At 41.7% G+C, this 26,415-nt stretch overlaps 1 protein-coding gene across 1 annotated transcript in view; it reads right to left on the bottom strand.

Annotated features, from left to right (window-relative positions):
• Nucleotides 1–26,415, bottom strand: part of LOC134535502 (unconventional myosin-Ia) — a 171,051-nt gene that overhangs the window by 105,059 nt on the left and 39,577 nt on the right. The window contains exon 2 of the mRNA XM_063374640.1: nucleotides 5,009–5,137. Coding sequence (XP_063230710.1) covers nucleotides 5,009–5,128 — 120 coding nt within the window. The 5' untranslated portion in view covers nucleotides 5,129–5,137. The remainder of the gene's footprint in view (nucleotides 1–5,008; nucleotides 5,138–26,415) is intronic.

Raw genomic sequence — 26,415 nt, 5'->3', positions numbered from 1 at the left:
ACAAATAAGAACAGAAAAACTCTCTTTCTTACAGAACGAAGGCAAACCACATGACTAATCAGAAAATGTTGGAGGTTAGGTAAATCTGTGATACAAATCTAAAAACTCATGCACATGAGGAAAAATACTTAACATTCAAATAGGCAGCTAAAGGTAGCTAATATTTGTGTACTGTGTAGCTGAAATAATGAAACAGACATAAAACGAGTAGCTATGAAATCTGCTAAGACTGCTCAACACGCCAGCTAGCTGTAAGTGCAGCAAAATTCGTTAAAACAAGAGTGCCTATAAAACTGAACAACTACATTGCACAACTGACATCATTAAACTATTGCGAACCCGAGAGACCGGGCACTGGCGCCGTTGGCACGTTCGGACCACTGATGTAAGGCATGCCACGCGCAAGGGTCGTTGCTACCAACCCCCCCCTCCGCTCCCCACGTATCGTCATGCCTCGGCGCCGTTACCTATCGTTGAGCGGCCTTGGGAATTTCACGGGCCGCTGCGCGGAGTAGCGAGAATAAACACCGCCTTTCTTGATGTTTCCGGGGCGTCGTGTCGGCCAGGGATTACGAGACTCGTCGCCGCCGATCTCGTTGGTTAGAGAAAAGGCACCCCCCTGAGGTACTTAAGCAGGCGTCGCTAGAGTTCCGCGAAGGGTGCCACGACAGTCACGCGACAGTTCCGAGCGAAGGGAAGTGCGACATCGGCCAAGACTGTAAGAGGGAAACCCTCCATTAGAGTGGCACGACGCGGAGTTCGACTGGATCGTGAGAGTGCGACGACTGAGTGGCGCGAGACTGTGTGTGTGGACAGGCGCGAGGTAAGGGGCGAACCACTGTCGAGCCTAGTTCCAGTGAGGAGTGCGAACTTCAGTTCTCTCTCCCCCCCCCCCCCCCCCAAATCATAATATTGATAAACTCCAAGCTTCACAACCACAAATTGCTAAGACGCCTTTACAAACACAATTTCTTTGCCCGTTCCCCCCTGTTTCTGTGATCTCCCTGCATTAGACTTACTTATTTGTTTGGACTCGTATCAAGAATTGGAGGATCCGAAGACCAATGAGGGGGGGGGGGGGAGGGGGGGGGAGGCTTGAGAAGTTACACTGGAGAAAATTTATTTTTCTGTTAAGAGGATATGAAAATAAAATACCCCAAGGGTCCGAACCCGAGGTTCTGGATCCACTACTGATGTCGAGCGTCGCGGCAATTGCATAAACTGGAAAACACAATTCACTGTCGAACTACTAAAATTCACTGCTTTCATTAAGATGAAAATAAATAGTACGGACCTACAATTGTATGACTGAATACTCTGAACAAAAATAATAATAATCCTGTGAACATAAATGAAAAGCAAGAGTATGTTTTAGAAGATCAATCAACACAAAAATCTATAGATATCTGCATGAAATTTCCCCTGTTTCACATATAGCCAAACATCGATCACAGGCTTGAATGTTCTGGTATCGACCCTTCCAGCAGTCCCAGTCTCCGGAGTCGAGGAACACGCGCAGCACTCTCGAGTGGACGTGCCGAATGAAGCAGACCCGAGCTCAGCGAGACCTATAACAAGCTGGTTTGTGAGATCATTCTCGGTCGTGTTAATCACAACCGCAGGAGCAGTATATAAATAAGGTCGCCGAGCAGGCTGAGGCTGCTGTTACCCTAGGCAGGAGGTAAAGGTCCAGTGGACCAGGCACTCCAAAGCAAACTGCAAAGCGTCTCTGGAAGGCACTCAACAGAGTGCTCTTTCAGAGGCTCAAGCAAACAAGTAAATAAATCTAAAAAAAAAAGCTGAGGCTGCTGGCTGTCGTCTCTCGGGAAGTGCGCATCTCTCCCGCGGGCTGTTGGCCGGGAGTTCCCTGCGCCCTATTGGGTAACCGAGGGCTGGCAGTGTAGCTGCCTGGGGGCGACCTAGCAGCGCCATCTGCTACCGACCGCGTCCCGCGGGTGGCGGATACGGGATCCCAGCTACTGTGACTGTGAACAACCAATAGCTGTGAAGATCGGTGCGCGGCAGGAAGCAGCACCGCCCTGGATGGCGGGGCTGCGGAGTGGTGCGCGCGCAACGGAACTGAACAGAATCGTAACTCGGAAGGAAAGCCAGCCGGTACCTCGGCCAGGGCCACTGTGGAGCGGCCAGTGGTGGCCTCGAGCGGCGCGCATTCAACAGACTGGAGGAGTCGCGTTCCATCTCACCCTAGCTGGCAGTAGACGACAACGGAGCATCGCTGATCCTCGAGCCCCGCCGCCGAGAGGACTCGGGTGCTCGGCCATCGAGGCTCCCTGCCTGCCTTGCCCCTCCGCGGCTGACTGCCAGCTGGGTCGCCCACCCCGGATACCGCAGCAAATAATCGCGGACCAAAAGGCCCACGTTCCCAACCCCTGTCTGCCACACCCAACTCTTCTCATCTGAACCTTTTCCATCTTATCAATGTCACCATGTTTGTCTTCATACAAGGTAATTCATCCCCGCATGACCAAGCCCAGGATTTTCCGTGGGTCAGATTAGCTAGCTTGAAGCTATGGCGACTAAAGGGATGGATGGATAATAAACCCAAGTAGCACAAGACTCACATGACCTCTCCTCCATGGTTTAAACCCAGCATGTTTAGGTATACAGTAAAGTCAATAAGCCTAAGACACATTTAAATCTTCACCTAATCTGGACCCTAGGTTAACCTAGGCAACGAGAAAAATACTGCCTGAACATGAGGAGTCGAGAGCAGACGACGTCAGAAATCGGCCGAAGCCCAGTCGGGACACTGCTCGTCGCGGAGAGGAAACTGAGCGGACGACGCCGGCGACGGGTCGGTGATTCCACAGGAGGGGACGAGTCTGAGTCTTCCACCCACGAGGTGTTACTCGCCCCGACTAGTAATACCAGGAGTCGACACTAGTTGCGAGCCCGAGAGGAGACATCGAGAGGGATGCCCGGACGAGTGGAGAGCCCGCCGCCAACTACCAGCACTCGCGGGACGAGTGCCGTCCCGAGCCACGACAGAGCTCGCCAGGAACGGAACGGGGACGCACCACAACGCCGAAATACCATAACACCGAATGTCAAAAATTGACCACAACGCCGACAGCTATAAAACTGCTGTGTACCACAACGCCGAAATACACTGACACCGAAAAATGTCATTTAAGGACTGCCACAAAGGTTAGGTTAGACTAGGTAAGGTAAGGTTTGATTGTGGTATTTCGGCGTTAAGGTACATTAACATTTAAGAAACACACACAAATTCATTCAGTTGTTATTTCGGCGTTGTGGTACACAGCAGTTTTCTAGCTGTCGGCGTTGTGGTCAATTTTTACATTCGGCGTTACGGTATTTCGGCGTTGTGGTAACGACCCGCCAGGAACCCCCACTCATGGGCTCCGCGGAGTGAAGCCGGGAGGTGGACGAGCCAGCTAGAGGCGGTGCCAGTTCCTGGGACTCGCGGCGACATATGAGGCGAGGCCCATGCCTATAGCGAGTAGCGAGCCGTCTTACGAGTCGAGTCCCAACATTTATCTGCATTAACTTTCAGACGCCAAACAGTAACGTAACTTCCAGTGTTAAAACCCGCGTTGAGAGAAAGACAATGATAATGTGCTTTTAAGTAGTTTTGAGAATGTCCGCGCCGTATTGTGTAATTGTAAGGCGATTCCATACCCACGAGACTTCGCTCGTTTAACTTTTATTGTAAAATTTTGCTAATCCTGGAAAAAAAGTTTCTAGTAAGGATCACAGTTCATAATTATTGTATGTCAACTTTGTTCTGTGGGTCACTAACTGCGAATCACCAATACTACGGAAACTTTCGACAGAATTTTGTGGTTTAGTTGCAGCATGGTGTTATATTACAATTGGGTTATAGATGCACTGATAACACCTCTGTTACTGCTGACTTATGGAACCACCCCCCCCCCCCCGCGTCCCTTAAATTTCGTTGTTATAACTTTATAACAAACATCTCAAGACGTAATTTGTCACCATCACCCTTGGATTGACCGACTGAACATGCAGTTCTGCTTTGAAAAGTTTAGATCGCTCTTTTCTCCTATCTACAAATCAAAAGAGGATGCCCAGAATTTTCCTGGACAGACATAATTTTATTACCCTTTTTTTCGTTACGATACCGCGCGTAATATATGACAGGCGCAAGTTAATGAGTGTGCAGGCGCGCAGCTAATAATCTCACGATGGAGTTAAGAATTATCCCTCCTCTTCTACTATATAAACATATATGCCCGCTTTTATTACCCACGGGTAATAACAGAAAGTATAGCAGAAAACGGGTATCGTATGGGGCTGGCTTAATGGCCCACGTGAAATTCTCGTCTGTCACCGTTCCTGTGCGGTTACTTTACATTTTTTTAACGTGACAACGTCTAATAAATCGATGAACGCCGGCTGCACGCACGAAAAAGTGTCCCGTTAAGCACATTGTCCCGTTACGTTGTGTCCCGTTACGCTCATTGTACGCTTGCACCGCATCTATCTCTCTTTCACTCGATTGGAACAACCATCGATTTGACTTTTTCGAGGCACATTAAACTTGAAACACTCCCATTCGTTTCCTACTTTTCCTATCATCGTCCTATCCTTAACAGAATAACACAGATTGGAAGAAGTTAAATAGCAAACATGTATAAAAGTTATAGTTAAAATAATCTCTTCGTTAAAGTAATAAACATATTTGAATTAATTAGTGCAAATAAAAGTAAATTTATCAATTAAATTGTAGATTTTATTTCACTCCTTTGTATCCATACAAAATAGTGATAATTCAAACAAATGATTCAATTTTATTCATAAAAGTATGCAATCATTTCATCAATGTTTTGTTATGACGTTGTCGCGTTTAACTAATCGTCCGTAGACCGACTTTACAGAGAACCAATGTTTTAAATAAAATTAAACTTTTCCAAAAACATTTATCATTATTTTTTTATGTATATATGCAAAGCAGTGTTTTAAATTTGCAGTAGAGCCTGGAGCCGGGCTCGGCACTCACGTAGATGTGGTCCCTCTTGAAGCGCTGGTGCAGGTTGGCGATGAAGGTCTCCTCGGAGAGCGGCTCCAGCAGCACCGAGTCCCAGGCGCCAACCTCCTGGTCCAGACTCAGCACGTCCATGCCCGGCCCCTGCGCACAGCGCACACTGCCGCACCCTGCCGCACCCTGCCGCACCCTGCCGCACCCTGCCGCGCTACACACACACAACTCTCGTCTCGTCTCACGGCCGTATTCCAAGACACAAAAATAAGGGTTCAGGTGTTGAATGTGCAATACCTGGACCCTGACCGTATTCCAAGTGCACGATAGGACACGGCCAGTCCCTTATTTTTAGGGCACTGACTTTTGGTGTCCTATCTGTTGCCGATTTGATCCATAACTGTATATATATTTTTTCCTTTTTAATGAACATTAACGGAACTTTTACGATTACAATTTCCCCCCAATATCTTAAATAACAAAAAACATAAATACGGCCAAAAATTCATCGTTTATTCTTGTAAAACCAAAATTAAATATTTTATTTCACATTAGGCCTATAATTCCATAGTTTTAAAAAATAAGCTAAAATTACGATGGATTCCATGAAGTACAACTGTTTATAGCCTCGCACAAGTCCTCGTTTATTAAAACGGCTGCCGATCTGATACTTTACAGGGGTTCAGTTAGGACACGTTTTGGAATATGACCCGAGAGTTAGGGTACTGCAGTTGCCCAACAAGGCAGTGCATTTTCGCTACCTTACTCAAACATCTTGGAATACCGCCCTAAGAGGCCACTCCAGTGTTTCAGGGGCACTACGCAACCCGCGTTAACCTCATAAGATTCAATGCTATTTTCATTTTGCTTATAACTAATTAACTAATATAGATTTCGAAATGATGCTTGCTTGATACGTAAGACAACGATGCTCTTATATCAAAGCCCCTTTCTTCAAAAACGTGCATAAATTATTGTTCAAACCTAGACAATACACTTATGCATATTAGTAAAGATTAGTATAAAACCATAATTTAAGCACGTTTTCGAAGAAAGGGGCTTTGATAAGAGCATCGTTGTCTTACATATCAAGCAAGCTTAATTTAGAAATCTATATTAGTTAATTGGTTATAAGTAAAATGGAAATAGCATTGAATCTTATGAGGTTAACGCGGGTTGCGTACTGCCCCTGAAACACTTATGGCCGAGAAATGAACATAAAGGTGTAATACAAGTCCCTTAAGTGCTTTCAAGAATCTGTACTGGTTGTTTCACGCTTAAAAATAACTCCGAAAACATGCGTTTTAACCATTTTAACTCTTATACAACTACAGTTTAAAAACTTAATCCGAAATCAAAAGTACTTTTCGGCCCTCCTCAGCGAACTCTAAAATACTTTTCGTAAGCAGACCCCACTCGGATATCTCGAGTAGTTTTGAAATCGCGTTGTTTTTCCTGAAGCTCTGCGCATCGCGCGCGTGTGTGTGTGTGTGTGTGTGTGTGTGTGTGTGTGTGTGTGTGTGTGCCCGGGTGGGTGGGGGCCTTAACGTCTGGCTCCAAGATCATGTTGCGGTTAACTGGCGAGATATTAGGCAAGTACAGTTAGTGATGGTGATGGTCATTTGGGTAACTTCAGTGGAGTTTAATGCAGGATTCGACGAACTAATTAAATTCTGCTCACAGAATGTTTCTTCGTCCCAAACATCGAAGTTTGGTTAAAAATTATGTGACGTGATAATGTAGGTAGGCCTACAGCCGTCATATATGATAAGCCTTCACCTGTAATTCATCCTAAAGGAAATTAACGTTATTTATATTAAATTGCATGTGATGGCTTAAGAATGAGTGTAATTTACTGCATTAAAGCATTTAAAAATTGCAAAATGAGTGTCATTTCAACTTATGAAATTCGTGTGCTCGTGAGAAGTATATTTAAATTAACAACCAGAACTTGTGATAAGCATATGTATGAAAATTTATTCGTAATAAGACATATAACGCTATTGAAATGCATTTGAAACGACTCCAGAGAAATGGGCCAATTTCGCCCGATCATAAATAAAAGTGAAAATAAATGTTATACCTTTCCCCCTTCCTATCTTACAAACCTATACTATCTTCCTGCAGGTAACACGTCTGAATAATATCACTGAAATTAAAACAACACACAAATAAATCCCACAAAGGTAAAATGAAAATCTACAAGAAGTTTACTGGGATAGAGTCTGCATGGATGGATATTAAATAAACAATATGTCAGAAAGAAATACTTGTTCTGTAGTAGAAACCTCTTTTCTCTAGCTCAAAAATTTTTGTACGTAGAGAATTACCTACGTCCGTTTGTTTCGTCTAATATAAATCAAATATAACCTAACAGAGATCGTGCTTTTAAATACAAGAGTATCGTTAAAGGATGATTTGCGACACTAAAAAAAAAGTAACCAAATTATAGTTGACTTTATTACCAACACATCCAATATTACAACACACACTTCGCCAGGTTTCGGAGTTTCGGTTAGCCAACCGACTAAATTTGAGTCGTAATACACCACTCGTTCTTAACCTGAGTTTAGGTTCACTGAAGGTTGGCTAGCCTTCAGATTTAACAGAAGGTCGCAAAACCGAGACTAAGCCTCAATAAGGGCGAGTTTACTAGCTACCAGTCGCGCCTGAGGGTGTTGTCCAATCTCAGCGAATATTGATGACACAGTCCAATTACAACTCGCTTACTAGCTCGCACGGCGGACGCACCACAACGCCGAAACACCACAACGCCGAAATACATTAACCCCGAAAAATGTCATTGCAGAACTGCCACAAAGGTTAGGTTAGGTAAGGTTAGCACACAAATTCATTCAGTTATTTTTCATTTTGCTCCTGTGGCCCCCCCTCCCCGCAGCAACATTTTTCGGCGTTACTGTATTTCGGCGTTGTGGTACACAGCAGTTTTCTAGCTGTCGGCGTTGCGGTCAATTTGGCATTCGGCGTTATGGTATTCGGCGTTATTGTACGTTCGGCGTTGTGGTAACGACCCGCTCGCACGATGTTTCCACAAGACTAAATATTTTTAATATTAGATAGTTTTTTAGTTGTTTTATTATGTTTACTAAAAAAAATACAATCTTTTTTTCTTTCTAGAAATGGCAAGAAGACAGAAAGTAAGCGTGATTATTTTAAGCGAGTTTGTTCCCAACCAGTATTTTTGTAGTAGTAAGTTAACTCGCACAGTGTAAATAATAAAGCTTTAGGCTCGGCCTTCTCACTTCTATATTCAATATATTAATAAATACTTTAAAAATTATACAATACAATAAAGGTTGTATGCATAAACTGATATTTGTGGGGGGAAATTAGAGTATTATGACGGAAAAAATTTAAAAAAAGCTTGGTTATGGATATAATATTCTTATGTCAACACATAACAGATAACGTGCATTTTAATTTAAAGAAAAATCTTAAATTAGCTTTCCGTACTATTATTGATCTGACACATATCAACGATACCACATTATATCTTGTAAACACATTTGTTAGATGTGTTCTAAATAACAATCCTGATGATTTAACAAGATATAAGTTAGTACAGTCTGGACGCTCTACTTTTATTTCTTGTATTTTCTGTCTTTCGTGATATAAAGAGTAAGGTTGTTAATCATGCAGATGGAAAATTGGGTTTGGGCGCAGAGATGTGGCGCCCCAGTTGTGGGGCGCGAAACAGAGTTTACTTGGGTTCCTAACATTTTGTTGTGTCACTAACACTGCCATTATCATGTCACGACAAACTAAACTCACGTACAGTTTGAGGAATAGAACATGTATTTGAAGCTAGTGAACATCTTCGAGTCTGAAGTTCAGTCATCGGATAGCGGCACCTTAACAGCTCAGTCTGAAGATGTAGAGATACGTCGACAATACCAACCAATGCCGATGATCCGTCGTAATTGGCTATAGAACTGGGACGGCCAATTTCACACACTCATGCTACATCTGAATCAGACACGCAGATGCCTGCCGCATCACTCGCTGCTGGTATGTTTAACTCGGGTCACAGGTTGCTAAGTGAACCCACAGCAATGTGAAATAACAACAGAGTGGGAACTTGTTCACTTGCACTTAAGGCGGGTGTTAAAGCTTCGCGGTTAGCTGACACCAGCCATATCACTATGGAATATTTACAGCAACTGCTACTAGATTATAGTGTGAAAATACAATCTAACATAACTAAGATAGTGTACAATCTAACATAGATCGTGTCGGAACCAAAATTCAAACTGAATTAGAATCTAAAATAGATAACGTATAGTCTAACTTAGGTCGCATCTATACCGAAGTTTGAATTGTTATGTTATGTTTAGAAGTTAGACAGATTTCACTAGTGAATGTGAAAAGTTAACGTTAATATCGTTAATGATTGTAATTTAAAATGCATATGTAATTTTATTAGTAAATTTTGTAGAGGATACAGTTTTTATTTAACAAACATTAAGCAAAGAAGTTTGAGGCCATCGTGACGTCATATTGGTTGGAGTAATATCTGCTTTGGCATGAGTAGTGGGAGGTTAATATACCAGCTGCCAATAATTGAAAAAATTTTGCCGATTTTTTTGGCATAATAATTGAGGATTTTTAAGACGGCGGACGTGTAAGCATAATTCAAAAAAGCAGGAAGGTTCTATAATCTCAGATGGATGAGACGCAAGTAAGATTCTTTATTAAAATTGTATTAAAATTGTAATTAAGTTGTTTTTTTTTTAATTTTTGTACATAAATTGCATGTTTACTCTCTCCGGGAATCGAACTGAGAACCAAAATCGATTAAGATTTAAATATTGGAAGAAAATTACTTTTTTGATCATTTTTTGGAATTCTTCCCGAATGCTTTTAACTTTACTGTATCCAGGTCATGACTTGGAGGCATGTTTTATGGCGTTTTAATAAATGTAAGCCTTTGAGACGAAAGTTAAGCCTCTCTGAGAAACATTAAACCTCTCTGAGGAAAATTAAGCCTCGAAATTTGTGAGGTAAAAATTGGACATTTTTCTTAAAAACCGGGAATTTTCTCCTTCGAAATAGGGGCCCTTTTTTTAATTTATAATTTCTGAGTCATTTTTGGGGAAAGTTGAGGAAATTTGACACCAATATGGCCACCGTGACGTCACAATCCAAGATGGTGGTCGGCACCTCCTGGCGAACCCTGTGCCAGAATCGGCATTTCTATACTACTCGCACATTTTCGTCAGGTTGTCACTTGCGTAAACTCACGTGCCCCACGCACACACACACAGGCGGGTTAAACTACCGCGCCTTCTTCGACACGAACGTTAAGTCACGAGAAAAACAAGGAAGGCGAGAGCAAAAAGGAAGGAAGAAGAAAAGTAAGGAAGAAAGAGGGACGCGGTGCGCTCCAAAGGCCGACGCCGGGGAAGCATAGCGACGCCTGTCGACCCGGGACAACAGCAATTGGCGTCGATTCAGCGCTGTCGTCAGGTGCAGGAAGGAGGGAAAGGAAGGCGGAAGGAGGGGGGGGGGACAACCCGGGACCCCTCTCACCCTCCTCACACCGCGGTCGCCCCACACACAGGAACAAAGGAGCTGCGAGGTGCGATGAAGACCCACCCTATCCCTTGTGGTTGGACTACCTCGAAAGCTCAACACGTTCTCACTTACCTGATCGCTTCCCAAAATAATCTTTTGCACGGGAATCCTTCTTTTCACAGACGAGAGAGTCAAACTCCCGATCGTGCATCTTCAGGGTATTTTTTTGTTCATTGTAAATAAATATGGCGGTGTTGCTAAAAGGATACTAATGGTCAATTAGGTTACGTTAGCTACATTTTAAATACTTTAAAACATTGTGGACGGCTGATTTGGTTAGGATAGCTACATTAAAGATACGGAAAAAAAGCATGAACTTCGGGTTTTGGCTCTCTCGTCTGTGAAAAGAAGGCTTCCCCTTTTGCACGAACAAGTAAGTCCCCGCCAGGAAGCCCGATAGTCCGATACCGTTAAACGAGCAACTACTGCATATATGTTTGCTAGCTTTCTCGGAAACAGCTCTAACGATATCGATTAAATTTGCAGAACTGCTGTTTTCTGGGGCAAAAAAAAAAAAAGATCAACAGTGGTTCCAATCGTAGGGAAAATTGGTTATTTCACTCGAAGAAATAATACTTATTTACAATAATATCAATGTTCATTAAAAAATGTGGGTAATAAATTTTGCATTTTAATGATTTTGCTATCAATGTGGTGTAATATCTGTACAATTTTTCGTTTATATACTTCAGTATTTAAAAATAAGTATATTGAAACGTTTATTTCTACAGTTGGCTCTAGGTACATCGATTCCTCGCCCCTCGCTATGTAGCTTTAATCAAAATCCTAAAAACAGTTTTTTTATATATAGTCAATACATATAAAGTAAAGTAGTGCAAACTATCCCCCAGTAGAGTTAAATTATTATTGCTAACGAGTAAGTACAAAGATAAATAAAATGTGAGGGAGTTATTCAGTACTCGCTAGTGATATTTGAATAACTTCGGTAACGAACAAGTTCATGTGTTGTCTATGTTGTAAGTAAATTTATAATACGAAACTTGGACACGAAATTTAACGTAGAATGCGTTCAATTTATGCACAACGCCATAAATATATGTATAAATATAAATTAAATATTCTTTTTTAAAGTAAAAAAAAAAACCAATCACACACGTACTTTATGCGCCTGCCGCTAGAATTCGTTATTTGAATCGTAAACTATGCTTGCCATTATCACGCGCAGATGGCAACGCGAAAGAAAAGGAAATTTCAAACTAATTTAAACGGCTCTGGTAAAAGAGGAAAAGACTTGAATGAATCCCAAACTCCGGCTTGGACTGGATTTTCGACAAGGAATTTTGTTAAAATACTGTCCAGGTTTTTTTTTCTTCCTTCCCCGCACCTTTGCTAATTAAATAAGCATATCCCCTCCTCATTCCACCGCCTGACCTCGAACCCTCTATTTTTATCTACTTATAATTGCTAATATATAGTGAATAAGAGAATGAGAAACTTTCTCTCAAATAAGATTTAAGTTTAATTTGATAAATAACTTTTAAATTTATAGACCGGATGGTAAGAGTTAAAGTTGTAAGCAAAGGATTGAATAAGGAAAATTTTTATTATTTCATTGTTTTGATGATAGATGTTTATTTTCATAGAATTAAGGGATAAGTTATTTAATAGAAATTAAGCCTTTACATAAGGCGTGTCCTTCCAGAAGCGCCATGTAGAAGGTGATGAAATTTATCGACACACTTATTTTCAATGACAATAATAAAAGGTTTCCCTCTCGTTAATTAAGCCCGCTCTACCGCTAGATTAAAGGTGAGTTTTATTGAGTTAAGTCCCCTCCCTCCAGGAAAGAAGTCGTAAGTTCAACGCGTTCAGTTCCTTACTTTTCAGAATGTTTTATTTGAAATTAAAATCCCCCGTTGCAATATTGCAGTAAGGAGGTTAGATTTCCCTTACAAGTTCACAGGTGATACAGCACAGATAGGATGAAATCCTAAAGTATCTTAATTTATCTGCTAAAAACCAGGTCACTGCTTTAAAGGTACTGTTTCTGAAATCTATATTTCTGATTGTTTCGGTTTTCATTTTTTACGCGAACCCGATCGACTACGATAGTAGATGACTCGTCGAAAATTTGCGTAATAGTTTCCTAGAACTCGAGTGGTAACAAAATTATGATTTATCGTAAAAGTACATTTCAGGCTAATTAAGTCTTAAAAGCTGTTCTATTAGTGTAAAAATATTAGCTTTTTAATGTTTTATTTATGGTAGGCTTCACGTCTCGGCAATAAACAGGTTATTATCAACTACAACACACGACACAAATCTGTGATACTCAGTGAGGTATCAGACATGCCTGAAATTGAAAATGTCACAAAACTAAAATACACATCCATATTGATATTTCTAGTAGGGTAACACCTAAGTAAATATTTAAAGTAGTTACAATTCAAAATTAATTATTCTTACTACTTTAAAAGAACCGCTTATTATTTTCTGCTAACTGAACCCAAATAAGACTTAATATTATATGCAATTAAAAATGTACACATTGGTTACGTTTTAAATGAAAATACTCAGAAGTCTTACTTAAGATCTAATCTAATTACAATATCCATGCTTCCATACATTCACAGTGTGCAATTATGACTCCAATTCTTATTTCAAATGATATACAACACAAACTAGATTCTAGTGCCCACTAGATAAAACATTTCTCTTTTCAAACAGGGTCAAAACGTGGAACAGCGAACCTAGCTTCAAATTTTCGGGCAGGGTACACGTGGGAGGGGTATGTCATTATAAAATTACAAAATACACGCGCACTAAACATATAAAATATGTTTTACTTTTTTTAACTAGATTTATCAGTTCATAGCAACACCACTGGGTATAAACTTAACTTTACGCATCTTCATCTACTCTAAGAGAAGTGATTTTTTTTTTTTTTTTTGAGATTTAATATAAGAGCACAGAGGTTAAACACACACATAGCTATATAGATAAATTCGTGGTTAATTTTGCGATCAACGCAAACAATTAAGAAATTGTTCACACGAGTTTGGTTATGGGAAAGGGGTGGGGGTGGGGCAGGAAATACAGGTTGTTACAGGTTGTTTCGCTCGCTGCACATGGAAAATGTGGTGATGGGCAATAGGGAATATGTACATAAGTATATAAGTGGAATGTTGCGTAATCACAACATGAAGCATGCATTAATCAACAACTGCATAAGAATCCAACAAGAAATCGCTGAAATGGTACATGACATTATTTTCATGCATCATGTTTCCCAGGAAAATTAAAACACTAGAACAGTAAAATAGCTGGCCTATTGTGCCCTAGTACTATCCACTATTTCACTCTTTAAATTGTCTTTGTGCGCGGTTTTAATATTTGGTTCTATAACATAATTTTTTATATTGTATTTCACATAGTTTTTATATTTAGGTTTGTAAGTCTATTTTTTTTTTTTTTTTACTTTTTGTCAGTTACCTTTTCTTGACATTATGTGTATAAGTTGGTAACACTGATATAGACTTTCTGGAACGATCTAGTAACTTTTATATGAAAGTATAGTAATTTATATTTTTGTATTTATGAACTTTTATTTTAGACTAAAGGTATTTTCGTAAATAAATATTTTATTTTGTTGTTTTTATAAATACGTGTAATAAGTTGAACGAGAAGCCTTCATTTCACAGACGAGAAAGCCAAAACCCGAAGTTCATGTTTTTTCCCGTATCTTTAATGTAGATATCCTAACCAAATCAACCGTCCACAATGTTTTCAAGTATTTATAATGTAGCTAACATAACCTTTTACAAAGAACAAAAAAAAACCGAAGATGCACGGTCGGGGGGGGGGGGGGGGGGGGGTTGGCTCTCTCGTCAGTGAAAAGAAGGCTTCCCGCAGCTGGCTATGGGAGTGGTAATGGCGCGCGCTTCTCTGCGAGTGTGCTGGAAGTGGAGACGACTACTCCCTGAGCTCGCCTGGGCTCCGAGCAGAGGCGGTCGCCGACCAGCAGTCTCAGCACAGCCAGGGCCGCAACTAGAGTCTCTGGCACCCGGGGCATGAATGGATTCATGCGCCCCCCCCCCCTTTTTTTTTTGCACATACCACACCAATAAAGCGGGGGGTCCGGGGGCCCTTCCACGGAAAAATGGTGCTATTTAAGCATTTTCCATACCTACATGTAACAGTTTCTGTGCTACTGTAACTTCCATGCATGAACCCACTATGTCCATAAAGTAGTCCGTATAATCACTACACTTGTTCATTAAATATGTTGAGACGTTATATTGTAAATCAGATTAGACATTCCTGGCATGCAAGTTAAAAAACTTTTTACCAGTTACCAGTTGTAGTAGGAATTACAATGCAAGCGATTTCGGCGCCCCCACAGCTTTGCGCCCGGGGCGTATGCCCCGCTTGCCCCCCCCCCCCCCCCCCCCGCCACCCTAGTTACGGCCCTGAGCACAGACACCGCCCTCTCCCAGCACAGCGGCAATAGGATTCAAACTGAGCGACGGAACGTCTTGCCCAGACACGAGAAGCCTAAGATGGGGACGCACCACAACGCCAAAATACCACAAAGCCGAACGTACAATAACCCCGAAAACCATAACGCCGAATGCCAAATTGACTACAACGCCGACAGCTAGAAAACTGCTGTGTACCACAACGCCGAAATACACTAACGCCAAAAAATGCCATAGCAGGACTGCCACAAAGGTTGCGGTTGTTCAGTTGTTTTTCATTTTGCTCCTATGCGCCCCCCCCCCTTCCCCGCAGCAACATTTTTCGGCGTTAGATACTGTATTTCGCCGTTGTGGTACACAGCAGTTTTCTAGCTGTCGGCGTTGCGGTCAATTTGGCATTCTGCGTTATGGTATTCGGCGTTATTGTACTTTCGGCGTTGCGGTATTTCGGCGTTGTGGTAAAGACCCGCCTAAGATGTCCATCAAGTTCTGTCCCTGCCCGAACACGCCCGGATATTCACCTTCGGCCAACCTCGGGATTTTTTTTATTTTTGCGCAGGAAAAATGAATTCAAATATTAAAAGTGGTCGGTTAGGTTAGCTACAATAAAACACTTTAAAACACTATGGACGGTTAGTTAGGTTGGTATAGCTACATTAAAATAAACAGAGAAGTATAAATATATGTATATAAATAAACCCGAGGTTGACCGAAGGTGAATATTCAGGCGTGTTCGGGCTGGGATAGAACTTGATGTCTTAGGCTTCCCCCCAGATACGACGGAACAATCGTACGAGTGCTTCTGTGCGATTAATTTACCGCGAGCATGCTCAGAAACTTAAGTAAAAGGTACCTAACACGGCTGTAAAATTTAAACTTATAACTTTTGTAAACTTTTACTGCCCCTGCCTCTGCGAGACACAGCACAATGGCCATTTTTTAAAAAAATGAGTTTAAAAGACTTTTTTAAAAATACTTTTAAGAGAAATTCATTAGTCTGTATAAAAGTAGGCCTTGTAAAGATAAGTTTTGTATTTTTTTTTAACATATAGCTGTATAGTAATTAAGGTCTTACGCGCGTAAGCTAAATACTTGTGATAAAAAAGTATCTTTTTTTAAGAATAGTATTTTTTATGTAGTTTTTTAATGTGTGTGTGTATATATATGTACATGTATATATATATATATATAATTACACCAGCTCAGCCCCTTTGTAAAACGAGTTGTAAGTCTCAACAATACTCAGGTCAGTATTGAAATGGTTCGGAGTTTGCTTTAAAAATTGAGAAGCCTCATCCCACTGAACATAAAGGCGAAATTACAATAGCTCGTCGCCTCCATCCGTCCGTCCGTCCGTCCATAAAAGTCTTAGCAAGCTCTAACTTTTTGACGTGACAACGTCTAATAAATCGATGAACCCCAGCTGCACGCACGAAAAGTGTCCCGTTACGCACATTGTTCCGTTACGATGTGTCAAGTTACGCTCATTGTACGCTTGCGCCGCATCTATCTCTCTTCCACTCGATTGGAACAACCATCGATTTGACTTTTTCGAGGCACATTAACTTGAAACACTCCCATTCGTTTACTACTTTTCCTATCATCGTCCTATCCTTAACAGAATAACACAGATTGGAAAAAGTTAAATAGCTAACATGTATAAAAGTTATAGTTAAAATAATCTCTTCGTTAAAGTAATAAACATATTTGAATTAATGAGTGCAAATAAAAGTAAATTTATCAATTAAATTGTAGATTTCATTTCACTCCTTCGTTGTATCCATACAAAATAGTGATAATTCAATAAAAATGATTCAATTTTATTCATAAAAGTATGCAATCATTTCATCAATGTTTTGTTATGACGTCACGTTAAACTATCGTCCGTAAACCGACTTTACAGACAACCAATTTTTTTACGGACGAATGGATGTATGATATCCATGGTTTTAGCTACGGTAGTCAGTTGTTGCTAGAATACAGGCTTGTGGTGTTTGTACTGGCCGTTCAGATGTTTTATTTTATTTTATTATAACATTGATGTTCTTAAAACTAATGTTCAAACAATTTAATCATTACTCTTCATTTTCCCGAGGTAATGCTAATACAACACGTACGTAAAAACGATATAAATAGCAAACATCAATACAAATCTCCGAGACAAAAACACGGATTGTTGGCAGCACTTATTGGGGCAAAACATTCTGACGGACGGATGAAGTCAAGCTGTGAATTGCTTGGCTGGATGCGTGGCGTTGACGGACGAAAGAGTGACGGATGGAGGCGTACGGGCTATTGTAATTCAGCCTTCACAGTAGAACGTAAAACCCTGCCTAAAAAAAATTGGATGTCTGTAAAGTCGGTTTACGGACGATAGTTTAACGTGACAACGTCATAATAAAACATTGATGAAATGATTGCATACTTTTATGAATAAAATTTAATCATTTTTATTGAAATATCACTATTTTGTATGGATACAAAGAAGGAGTGAAATGAAATCTACAATTTAATTAATAAATTTACTTTTATTTGTACTCATTAATTCAAATAGGTTTATTACTTTAACGAAGAGATTATTTTAACTATAACTTTTATACATGTTTGCTATTTAACTTCTTCCAAACTTTGTTATTCTGTTAAAGATAGGACGATGATAGGAAAAGTTTGAAACGAATGGGAGTGTTTTCAAGTTTAATGTGCCTCGAAAAAGTCAAATCGATGGTTGTTCCAATCGAGCGGAAGAGAGATAGATGCGGCGCAAGCGTACAATGAACGTAACGGGACAATGAGCGTAACGGGACACTTTTTCGTGCGTGCAGCCGGCGTTCATCGATTTATTAGACGTTGTCACGTCAAAAAGAAAAAAAGCCTTGCCCTTTTGCCGCATGTAGGTTATCGCTGTCCCGATGCAGATAAATCGCTGAAGAAAGGATAAAGGTGTACCTAACACATCAGAGACACCCGGCTCTGGCGAGAGACGAGCAACTCTCGGCAGGACTTGACCCACTTCGCTGCCCTCGTGCGTGGTTCATTAGCACCGGGAGGGCTCCAGGGTTTAAGGGCGGTGGGGCGGTGGGGCTCAGCCCTGGCCCAGAGCTGAGAGCAGGAAGCCGCCGAGTTGGAAGGAACGCGCCGGAAATTACGAGCCATTCGTCTTGCGGTCTTAGCGGCGGGGTAACGACGGTGTCGACACTTCAACCACCCCTGCCCCTTTTATAAACCGCTATAAACTACTATTGCAAATCCCTGTCCTGCAGCCGCATTCGGGTTCAAGGGGCGGAGCTACAACCCTTCCTTGAAGAGCTACAGCCGCGACTTCTCCTGGGAGCTTCACAAGTCCGAGGAATCTACCATATAACAATAAACTAGTATTTAATAACCATATTAATAATATAATGCATTATACAACAACAAATAAAATGCACAGCAGAACAATAATCCCGAAAGAGTACATTTTGCTCTTGATATAGATTATTTCAGTATGGTGTATTTTGTTTCAAACCATACGATTAATTTTGGACATGTGCGAAGAGGAAAGCAACAAAAAAATTTATGTGGAACGGTAAAAATGTGGCCTCAATCCGATGTATCATAGTTCACAAACTTTTCAAGTTTTGCTAAAAACAACTCTTGTACATTCAGCACAATATCCTGTAATTTATGAAAAACACTGTACAAGTCCGCTACCGACCACCAAGTTTTTCAAAGTGTCCAATGTCCATCCGGGACACTCTGGCTGGCGCAAAAACATTCCGAAACACACTTCATCGCACGGTGCTAGCTGTCTTTAGTAGGGATAATGGCCACCCCACGTATGGATGAGTTCTTTCAACCTATGTTATATGGTTCGAATGAGGTCATCAAGTTTGACTTTAGGAAAACGGTTCCATTCCTCTGTTGCCGCTTCAACAAGTTCCTTAAGATTGTCCATTGCGTCTGTATTGTCTTAAATGGCCACTTTCATCATGTCCCATGTACACTCAATTGCATTCATGTCCAGAGACTATGCAGGCCCATCCATACGGGTCCGACATCCTGGCATTATTCCTGCCCAGAACACAAAACTTCCACCAGCATATGGATGGACTTTATAATCATGCCCAGATTGCTGACATCGCCCAGAGGTTCTCCATGTTCTTGTGCATCGAGTGTCAGGTCTCAAACCAATCCTGGCTTGATCGGTAAACATGACATTACTCCATTCTGCAATGGTCCAATGTTGATGAGCAAGAGCCCAGTTCTTTCGATAAGCCCAGTTTCTTCGATAAGCTCTGTTCCAGTGGTTCATTGCGAAGCCTCTCATTGGCCTTCTGAACTGTAAACCAACTTCGTGTAGTCTTCTGTGCACTGTTTAATCTGCGATACCAACCCCTGTTGCTCTGTATATATCAATCCAAAGAGCCCTGGCAGTTGATATTGGACGTCTGCGAGCCAATACTTGTAAATAATTATTCTGGGCTAATTTTGTTACACGATAACGCCCAGAAAGAGGTATATCGTTCACTTTTCCTGCCTCTGAACTTTTTCTACACTTTAGCCATGCTGCTTTGTGTGACATTTAAACGACCGGCAACATCTTGCTGTGTATGGCCTGCCGAAAGTAAAGTCACTATCTGAATCCTGTCAAACGTTTGTATTCGTCTACGAGGCATGTCATTGCAAGGCTGAACACAAACTGACTGTAGTGTTTTGTGATATGGGACTATACAACATCTGCTACAGCAATCTGGGTATGTCCACATGACTAGTATTCAAGCACAAAGCATGTCTGTAGTAAACACTGTCGAATTTAAGGTCTGTAAGAGTATAATGAATATCATTATATATTAATAACATAATATCTCAGAGTGCTCGTTTCAGCAGTATCTCAAACTGTTGTTGAGGTATGTATTTACTGACTTCTGGGCTGAAATCACTCTTCAAGATGACTATCACAAAACACTATGAAACATCGGAAATCCTTTATTTCAATTAACAAGACCAACTCAGAAACCAAGAAGTACAGTAGAAACCCTCATATCCGACCTTCCCACAACCGAATCCTCCTGATATCCGACCTAGTCTCCGTGGTTGGCAAGCCTGTTCAGACTTGAAAATGTGACGCATCTACATGTTTTAGTGTCGTAAACTGTCAGTTCAGCAATGATTGTTGGTGTAGAATGTGGTCGTACTATAATCTTATACTATTATGTTTTAACGTACTGTATTGTTGGCAAAATAAAAGTGGAGGGACACTTCTGCAAAATCAAGATTTGGCAAAATTTAAACAAAAATACATTACTGAATTCTTAAAATATGGTATGCTTACATTGTAGGTATTCATCTTCTCATTTATAATTTAACAACAGTAAATGTTTGAAGTAAGTAAAGTAAAGTAAAGTAAATGTATACAGCAACATTTTTACAAATAAAGTCGTATTATTGTAAAGACTGTACAGCTGGGAAAGGAGTTGTTTTGCTCCTACGGATATCCGACCTTTTTGCCGTTCTGACTATTGCCCGTTCCCGTAATGGTTGGATATGAGTTTTTCTACTGTAGTTCACAATTGTGAAATTAATATTTTAAAATGGAAGAAGAGGATAGTAATCACATCAAAACGCTCTTGCACTGCAGGTTCTGTTTCCCCCCAAGCACAAATTTCCTTCCCCGAGTGCAGGGAAGGAATAAGGGGGAAGGGCACAAGCCACCGTCCCGCACCAGGACGGCAAGCGAAGAGCTTCTCCTCCTCTAAAGAAGGTGATGTACTAGGAGGGGAGCGGGGAGGGAATCAATACTTGGCAGTCCCAGCATCCAGCCCTGTGCGAGTCAACTTATCTGCCGGCCCTCGGGCGCTCCGTCAGACACTGTCTTCAATGAATCACCGCGTGGAGGTCCTGGAGAGATAGAGAGGGGAGGTTCTTCCTTCTGCACACGAGCAAGCCACGGCAAGAGTTCAATCCTGCCAGCCTGGACACTCGCACGCAATAACCTCACCAGTCTTACATTGCACCAGATAGCAAAGCTGCATTCAAAAAGGAGAATTCAAGGCAACGACAGTTAACCTCAACGAAGCAGTCACCAAACGACTCTACGTTCGCGGTGTACCGAGCAGATGATGTTCAGTGTGTGTATTTAAAATTATTGACCGCTACAGACCAAATGAATTGGACCTTCTGTGACCAGTTTTACTCGATAAACTGAACCAAGTGCGAGAGGTAACCTTTCTACGTGCACCCACTTGGCTCAATACTAATTTAACAGCAATCATCAAGTACCACGCGCGTACCACACTAGGCCCCTGGAACTCAGTCTCTTTAATATTAAATCTATTTAAGAACACGAATGTTTCGGCGACCCTGCCTCTCTGTAACTGGCCCCTAATAGACGTTCTCCTTCTCAACGAGAACTCTTCTCGCATACCTAACTACAGCCAATCAGGGCTCACCTCTCTTACACTCAGTACCGAAAATTTATATATAATTTCCTTCGGGTATTTATACAGGTACACGGGAATCGACCAAAAAACTTAGGCTGTAAGTTCATCACAAAATAGAGAAATTATTTCAGATGGATATCATAAAATGATTTCACAGAAATAAATGAGGATACCACTTTTTCCCATACATTTTTAAACACGTTTTTACCATAATTTATTACAATGAAATAATTTTACTAAAGCAACAAATTTTGCAGTGATTGTAGAACTTGGTTCAAATAAATATAATCAACATGCAAAGTGTTCTATTTGAAATTATTTTTCTACTAGCTGAAGTATCTGGTGTTTCCCGGGCTGAACACAGGGTGAACGGGATTTTATTTTCTAAATCGGATGTAGACAGTGTGCCATGGGGTGTCGTCTGCTATCGCTCGCCATGGGGTCACTCAACCTCTCTACTTCACTGCTCGCTCGCAGGTCAGCCTCCCCTTTCATTTGCATCTACAGTCCCGCCCTCAGTCCTTCACAGTGTTGTGTTGTCTAAGTCATGTAACACTCGAAGCTGCGAGAATAATGGTGTCCTAGTTACGCCACTTCGTGCGATGGGGTTTCGGGGGCCTGCTAAACCTTCGAAAGAGACAGGGAGGCGCTAAGACTCCTCGAGAAGGTGCTGGGAGAGGAGAGAAGGGGGCGAGGTTGGTTGTAAGAATGGGTCGTTGTACCTGCGCTACGCCCGCTCCAGGAAAGAGGGGTGGGGGTGAGGGGGGTCACCTGGAATTCCGCAGCGCGGGGCGCCAAGCGGCCAGCCACGTCCATAGAAGCCTCGTAACAGAACATTGTTTGTCACGCCTTGTTGACTTTCGAAGATACTAATCTCCCTGGTATGAGTGAGGACATCTCTATTCTCTTGTAAATGGATGCAATAAAAAATACCATCACTGACACACCTCTTTTCTTGTTTACACACCCATATCACCCCTCAACCCCCTTCCATGTACGATATATTTTCACCTCAACCTTCTCTGCATACAATAATTTTTCACTCTATTCTTTTGCCATATACCATAATTCCACCTAACGTGTACTATAATTTGGGTGAATCACAATAGTATTACCATGTGCACCAAGAAACTGAGTCAGACCGACACGCTTATCCTTCTACTAAAGTGAAAAATTTTTAACGGATAGATAGGATGCTATTCGAATAAGCAATTTTAGACTGATTTTGTTATGGACATACCTGGAAAAAAAACGTTATCTGTCGGCACTTGAAATGCATGTCGATTAAATAGCATATTCTGCATTATAACAAAATAATAAGAATGATTGGAGTGAATTAGTTTACAAATAAGGAACAAGTACAAGCTGAGGGCCTGGAACCCAGCCACAGTGACGCAACAGACAGACCCGGCCGGCGGAAGGCGTACAAGTGCCTCGCCCGTCGCCCAGTCCTCCGACTCGCACGGGGACCGCCCACCATCCCCCCCCCCTCTCCACCTGTCACGGGCCGAGGCGTGGCTCGGCTCGCAGACTCGCCCAACAGCCCCGCGCCGCGCGCTGGAACACACTGCCCTCCGCACAGCTGCGGCGGACGGACGCTTCCCAGCACCAACCAACCAACGAACGAACGAACGAACGAACGAACGAACGAACGAACGAACGAACGAACGAACGAACGAACGAACGAACGAACGAACGAACGAACGAACGAACGAACGAACGAACGAACGAACGAACAAACGAACGAACGAACGAAAATCATGGCGAATATCCAACAAAACGAGGATTCTCTTGGGTGGAGAAGGCCGCATCACTAGGTTACCGAATAGCCGCTTAGAAATCCAACTCACAAAGAGCGATTGGGTTTGAGGGGGGGGGAGGGGGGTAGAGGGAGAGGAATGGTAGTAGTAAGTAGCTGGAATCAAACCTATAAGAACGACAGGTAAAGTAACCAATGATTTAAAATGCTGTAAAATTTTATATTTATTTCTCTTTTAATGTTTTCAAATATATTTAAGGCTTGCGCTCGTTGGGGACTCTTAATTTATATTATTTTTAAAATAAACGTAAATCATTAAAGTGATTTTTTTTCGAACACGGCTTTAAACGTTACGTACGGTTACATATTTATGTAAAACATGCAGTGGGATGCAAGTTGTTTAACATTTTAGCATGCTAAACCTCCAACATTTTCATTCTTAACTTGCAAAAATAACTTTAACCTCAATCTATTCATGCTTTCAGCGGCAACTTAAAAATCTAGAAAAACGCAAAAGAAATGGCACACGCACTAAACATACATCTTGAGTTGTTTGAGGACGCCATGTTTTTTCAATACCCTTTCGCAGCAAACTATGACATATCGTTCATAGAAGTGAACAAATGTTTTGTCTGTGTTCACGTGTTAATTCAATTTAGTCTATGGCCATAGCTTACAAATAAACGGGAAATCTAGGATTCACACAAATCCATTCCGAGACCCGAACTGTTCCAAGTTCACTCAAAGTTCGTCGCTCGCTCGTACGACTTCGGGTATCACGCAAAACAGGACAAAAACAAACGCGCGGGAAAGATGTCGATATCGTCTTTCATAGAACTTGCTGACCTAGAAATTAGAGAATAGTCCAGCTACATTAAAAATACTTTAAATACTGTTGACGGTTGATTAGGTTACATTAGCTACAATAAAAATAGTATGAAATCGTGTGGACGGTTTGTTAGGTTTGGTTAGCTACATTGCCAACACTATAAAATAATGAACCCATCAACTATTTAATTCTTTTTTTTTTTGCTAACCTAACCTAATGACCATTCTCACGATATCACAAATTTGCAATATTTACACCAAACCTTAAAATGAGAAAATACAGACTTTTGTAATTTTTTTGAATTTAAGAAATTTGGCTTTCCTTTAAAGTTTAAATATAATTTAAAATTCAAATCCTCAACGCGTTGATTTTATGCAAACAGAGAGAAAAAAATTGAGGAAAACTGACCATGCATAAACGCGAACTCGGAATGAACTTCTATGAATCTTAGGTTTCCCCACATAAACAAACATTGGTCCGATGGTATTGCTACACCAGTTTTTATACACCACCGCCACCAAGATGCACCGTCTTGTAAAGTTTTTCATAGTTCTTTAATTTTTTGTGGTATTCAAATTAAAAATTTCAAATTTTCGGGATATGTTTGTTGGTAACGGGTCGCTAACTACCTCCTGTGCAAATTTGGAGGTTTGTTTTTTATAGCTCACCTGGAAGTGTATTGTTACGAACGTGAGCAGGGCCGCGGCGCGCGCAGGTTCGGAGCTGGCAGGCGGCCCCGCGCGGCCACTGACGTCACGTGGCCGCCGCAACGTGAGACGTGCAGCGCACGCCTGGTAGATTACAAGGGTCGCCGCTTCCCCCCCTTCCACACCCCACGCGGCGCTCTGTCTCGGCGCCGTTAACCTGGCACCTGGCAGCTGGGGAGTTCCGCATATCGTCACGCGAGGTGCCGACGCCTGTCTCGATAGTTATGGTGTCGGGTCGGCGCGGAATGACGCGACTGGACCAAACCGTGCTCGTGAATTCTAGAAGTGGCTCCTGGTCCTATATAAGCTCAGGACGCCGGCCTCGGAGTTCAGTTGAGTTCCGGTGCGATAGTCCGGGCGATAGTGCCACGGGTGCGGAGGAGTACGGGGGCGAGATTGTCTTTGCGATAGTGTCGCGGGTGCGGCGAGAGTCCCGAGTGAAAATCCGAGCGAAGCGTCGAGCGGAACCTCGGCGAAGGGAAGTGCGACGGCGACGACGGAGTGCGGCGACGGAGGTCCTCGAGGGGTGCTGCGGCGAGAGTTGCGCCAGAGGTGCGGCCCAGCGAGGTGTGCAGTGTGTGGAAACCGAGTGACTGCGGATTAAACATTTTTAAGTGTAATTGATTACTAGGCATTTTTTAGAATATTATTTGTTAGTGATGTGAATATTGGTAATCAATAAAACTGTGTAGTAAAATCTTTAATTGGGCTATCCATTTACGAACCCAGTAGTTTTCCCACGACGATTATTTATTCATTTTAATAATCCGTAACAGTATTTGTGTGAGTCAGTGAATTGCACATCGGGCTGTATGTATGTATGTATGTATGTGTAAAATAAAAAGTGTAATGAAAGTCTCTTGAGTGATTTCAAGAATATTTATTGGGTTTTTCATACATACAGATTATTCTGAAAACATGTGTCATAGCCGTTTTAATTCTTATAAAAACACAGTTAAAAAACGAAATCCAGAACAGAACTACTCGTTCTCCCTCGGCGCTTTCTTAAATGATTTTAGCAAACAGATCCAACTCGATTATCTTGTACAATTATTAAATTACGTGTATTTGACTGAAGCTATGCATAATGTATGTGTACCCAACTAGGGCAAGATTTAAAACCCGCTCAATATCCGAGTAATATCTGTTCACGAAAAGCATTTAATAATGCACTGAGGTCAGATTATCAGTTCTGTTTCCAGTTTTCATATTAAAAAAAACTGTATTGTAAAGAGAGTGAAATGGCTAAAACGCGTGTCTTCAGAATAATATGTACCTATGTAGGTATAAAAATCGCCGTGAAAATTCTTGAAGGCAATTAAGGAACTTTAAATTACATATTCACAGTTAAAATCTGCGTTCTAGTTCAGAGCCTGGCGCTTAAAGGCGATACCGTGATAGATGCAACAACAACCAGCGATGAACTTACATTAGGCGGCCCCTTTAATCAATGATTGGGATAGTGTGTTCCCCTTTCCTTGCGCTGAATCAATGGCGGCCTGGCCTTTGGGGCGGCGGGCGTATCGAGGTAGGCAAGCCGGCGACTTCACTGAATCAAACGTGATGCCCCAGAGGTCGGGTTTTTCTTTTTATTCTTGTCCCGCCCAGGCTATACGTAGCGAGGAAGACTTTTCACAGACGAGAGAGCCAAACCCCCGATCGTGCATCTTCGGTTTTTTA

This window comes from Bacillus rossius, chromosome 8 (assembly GCF_032445375.1).
Source record: "Bacillus rossius redtenbacheri isolate Brsri chromosome 8, Brsri_v3, whole genome shotgun sequence".
Classification (NCBI taxonomy): Eukaryota; Metazoa; Arthropoda; class Insecta; order Phasmatodea; family Bacillidae; genus Bacillus; species Bacillus rossius.
This window is presented reverse-complemented; position numbering and strand designations above follow the sequence as displayed.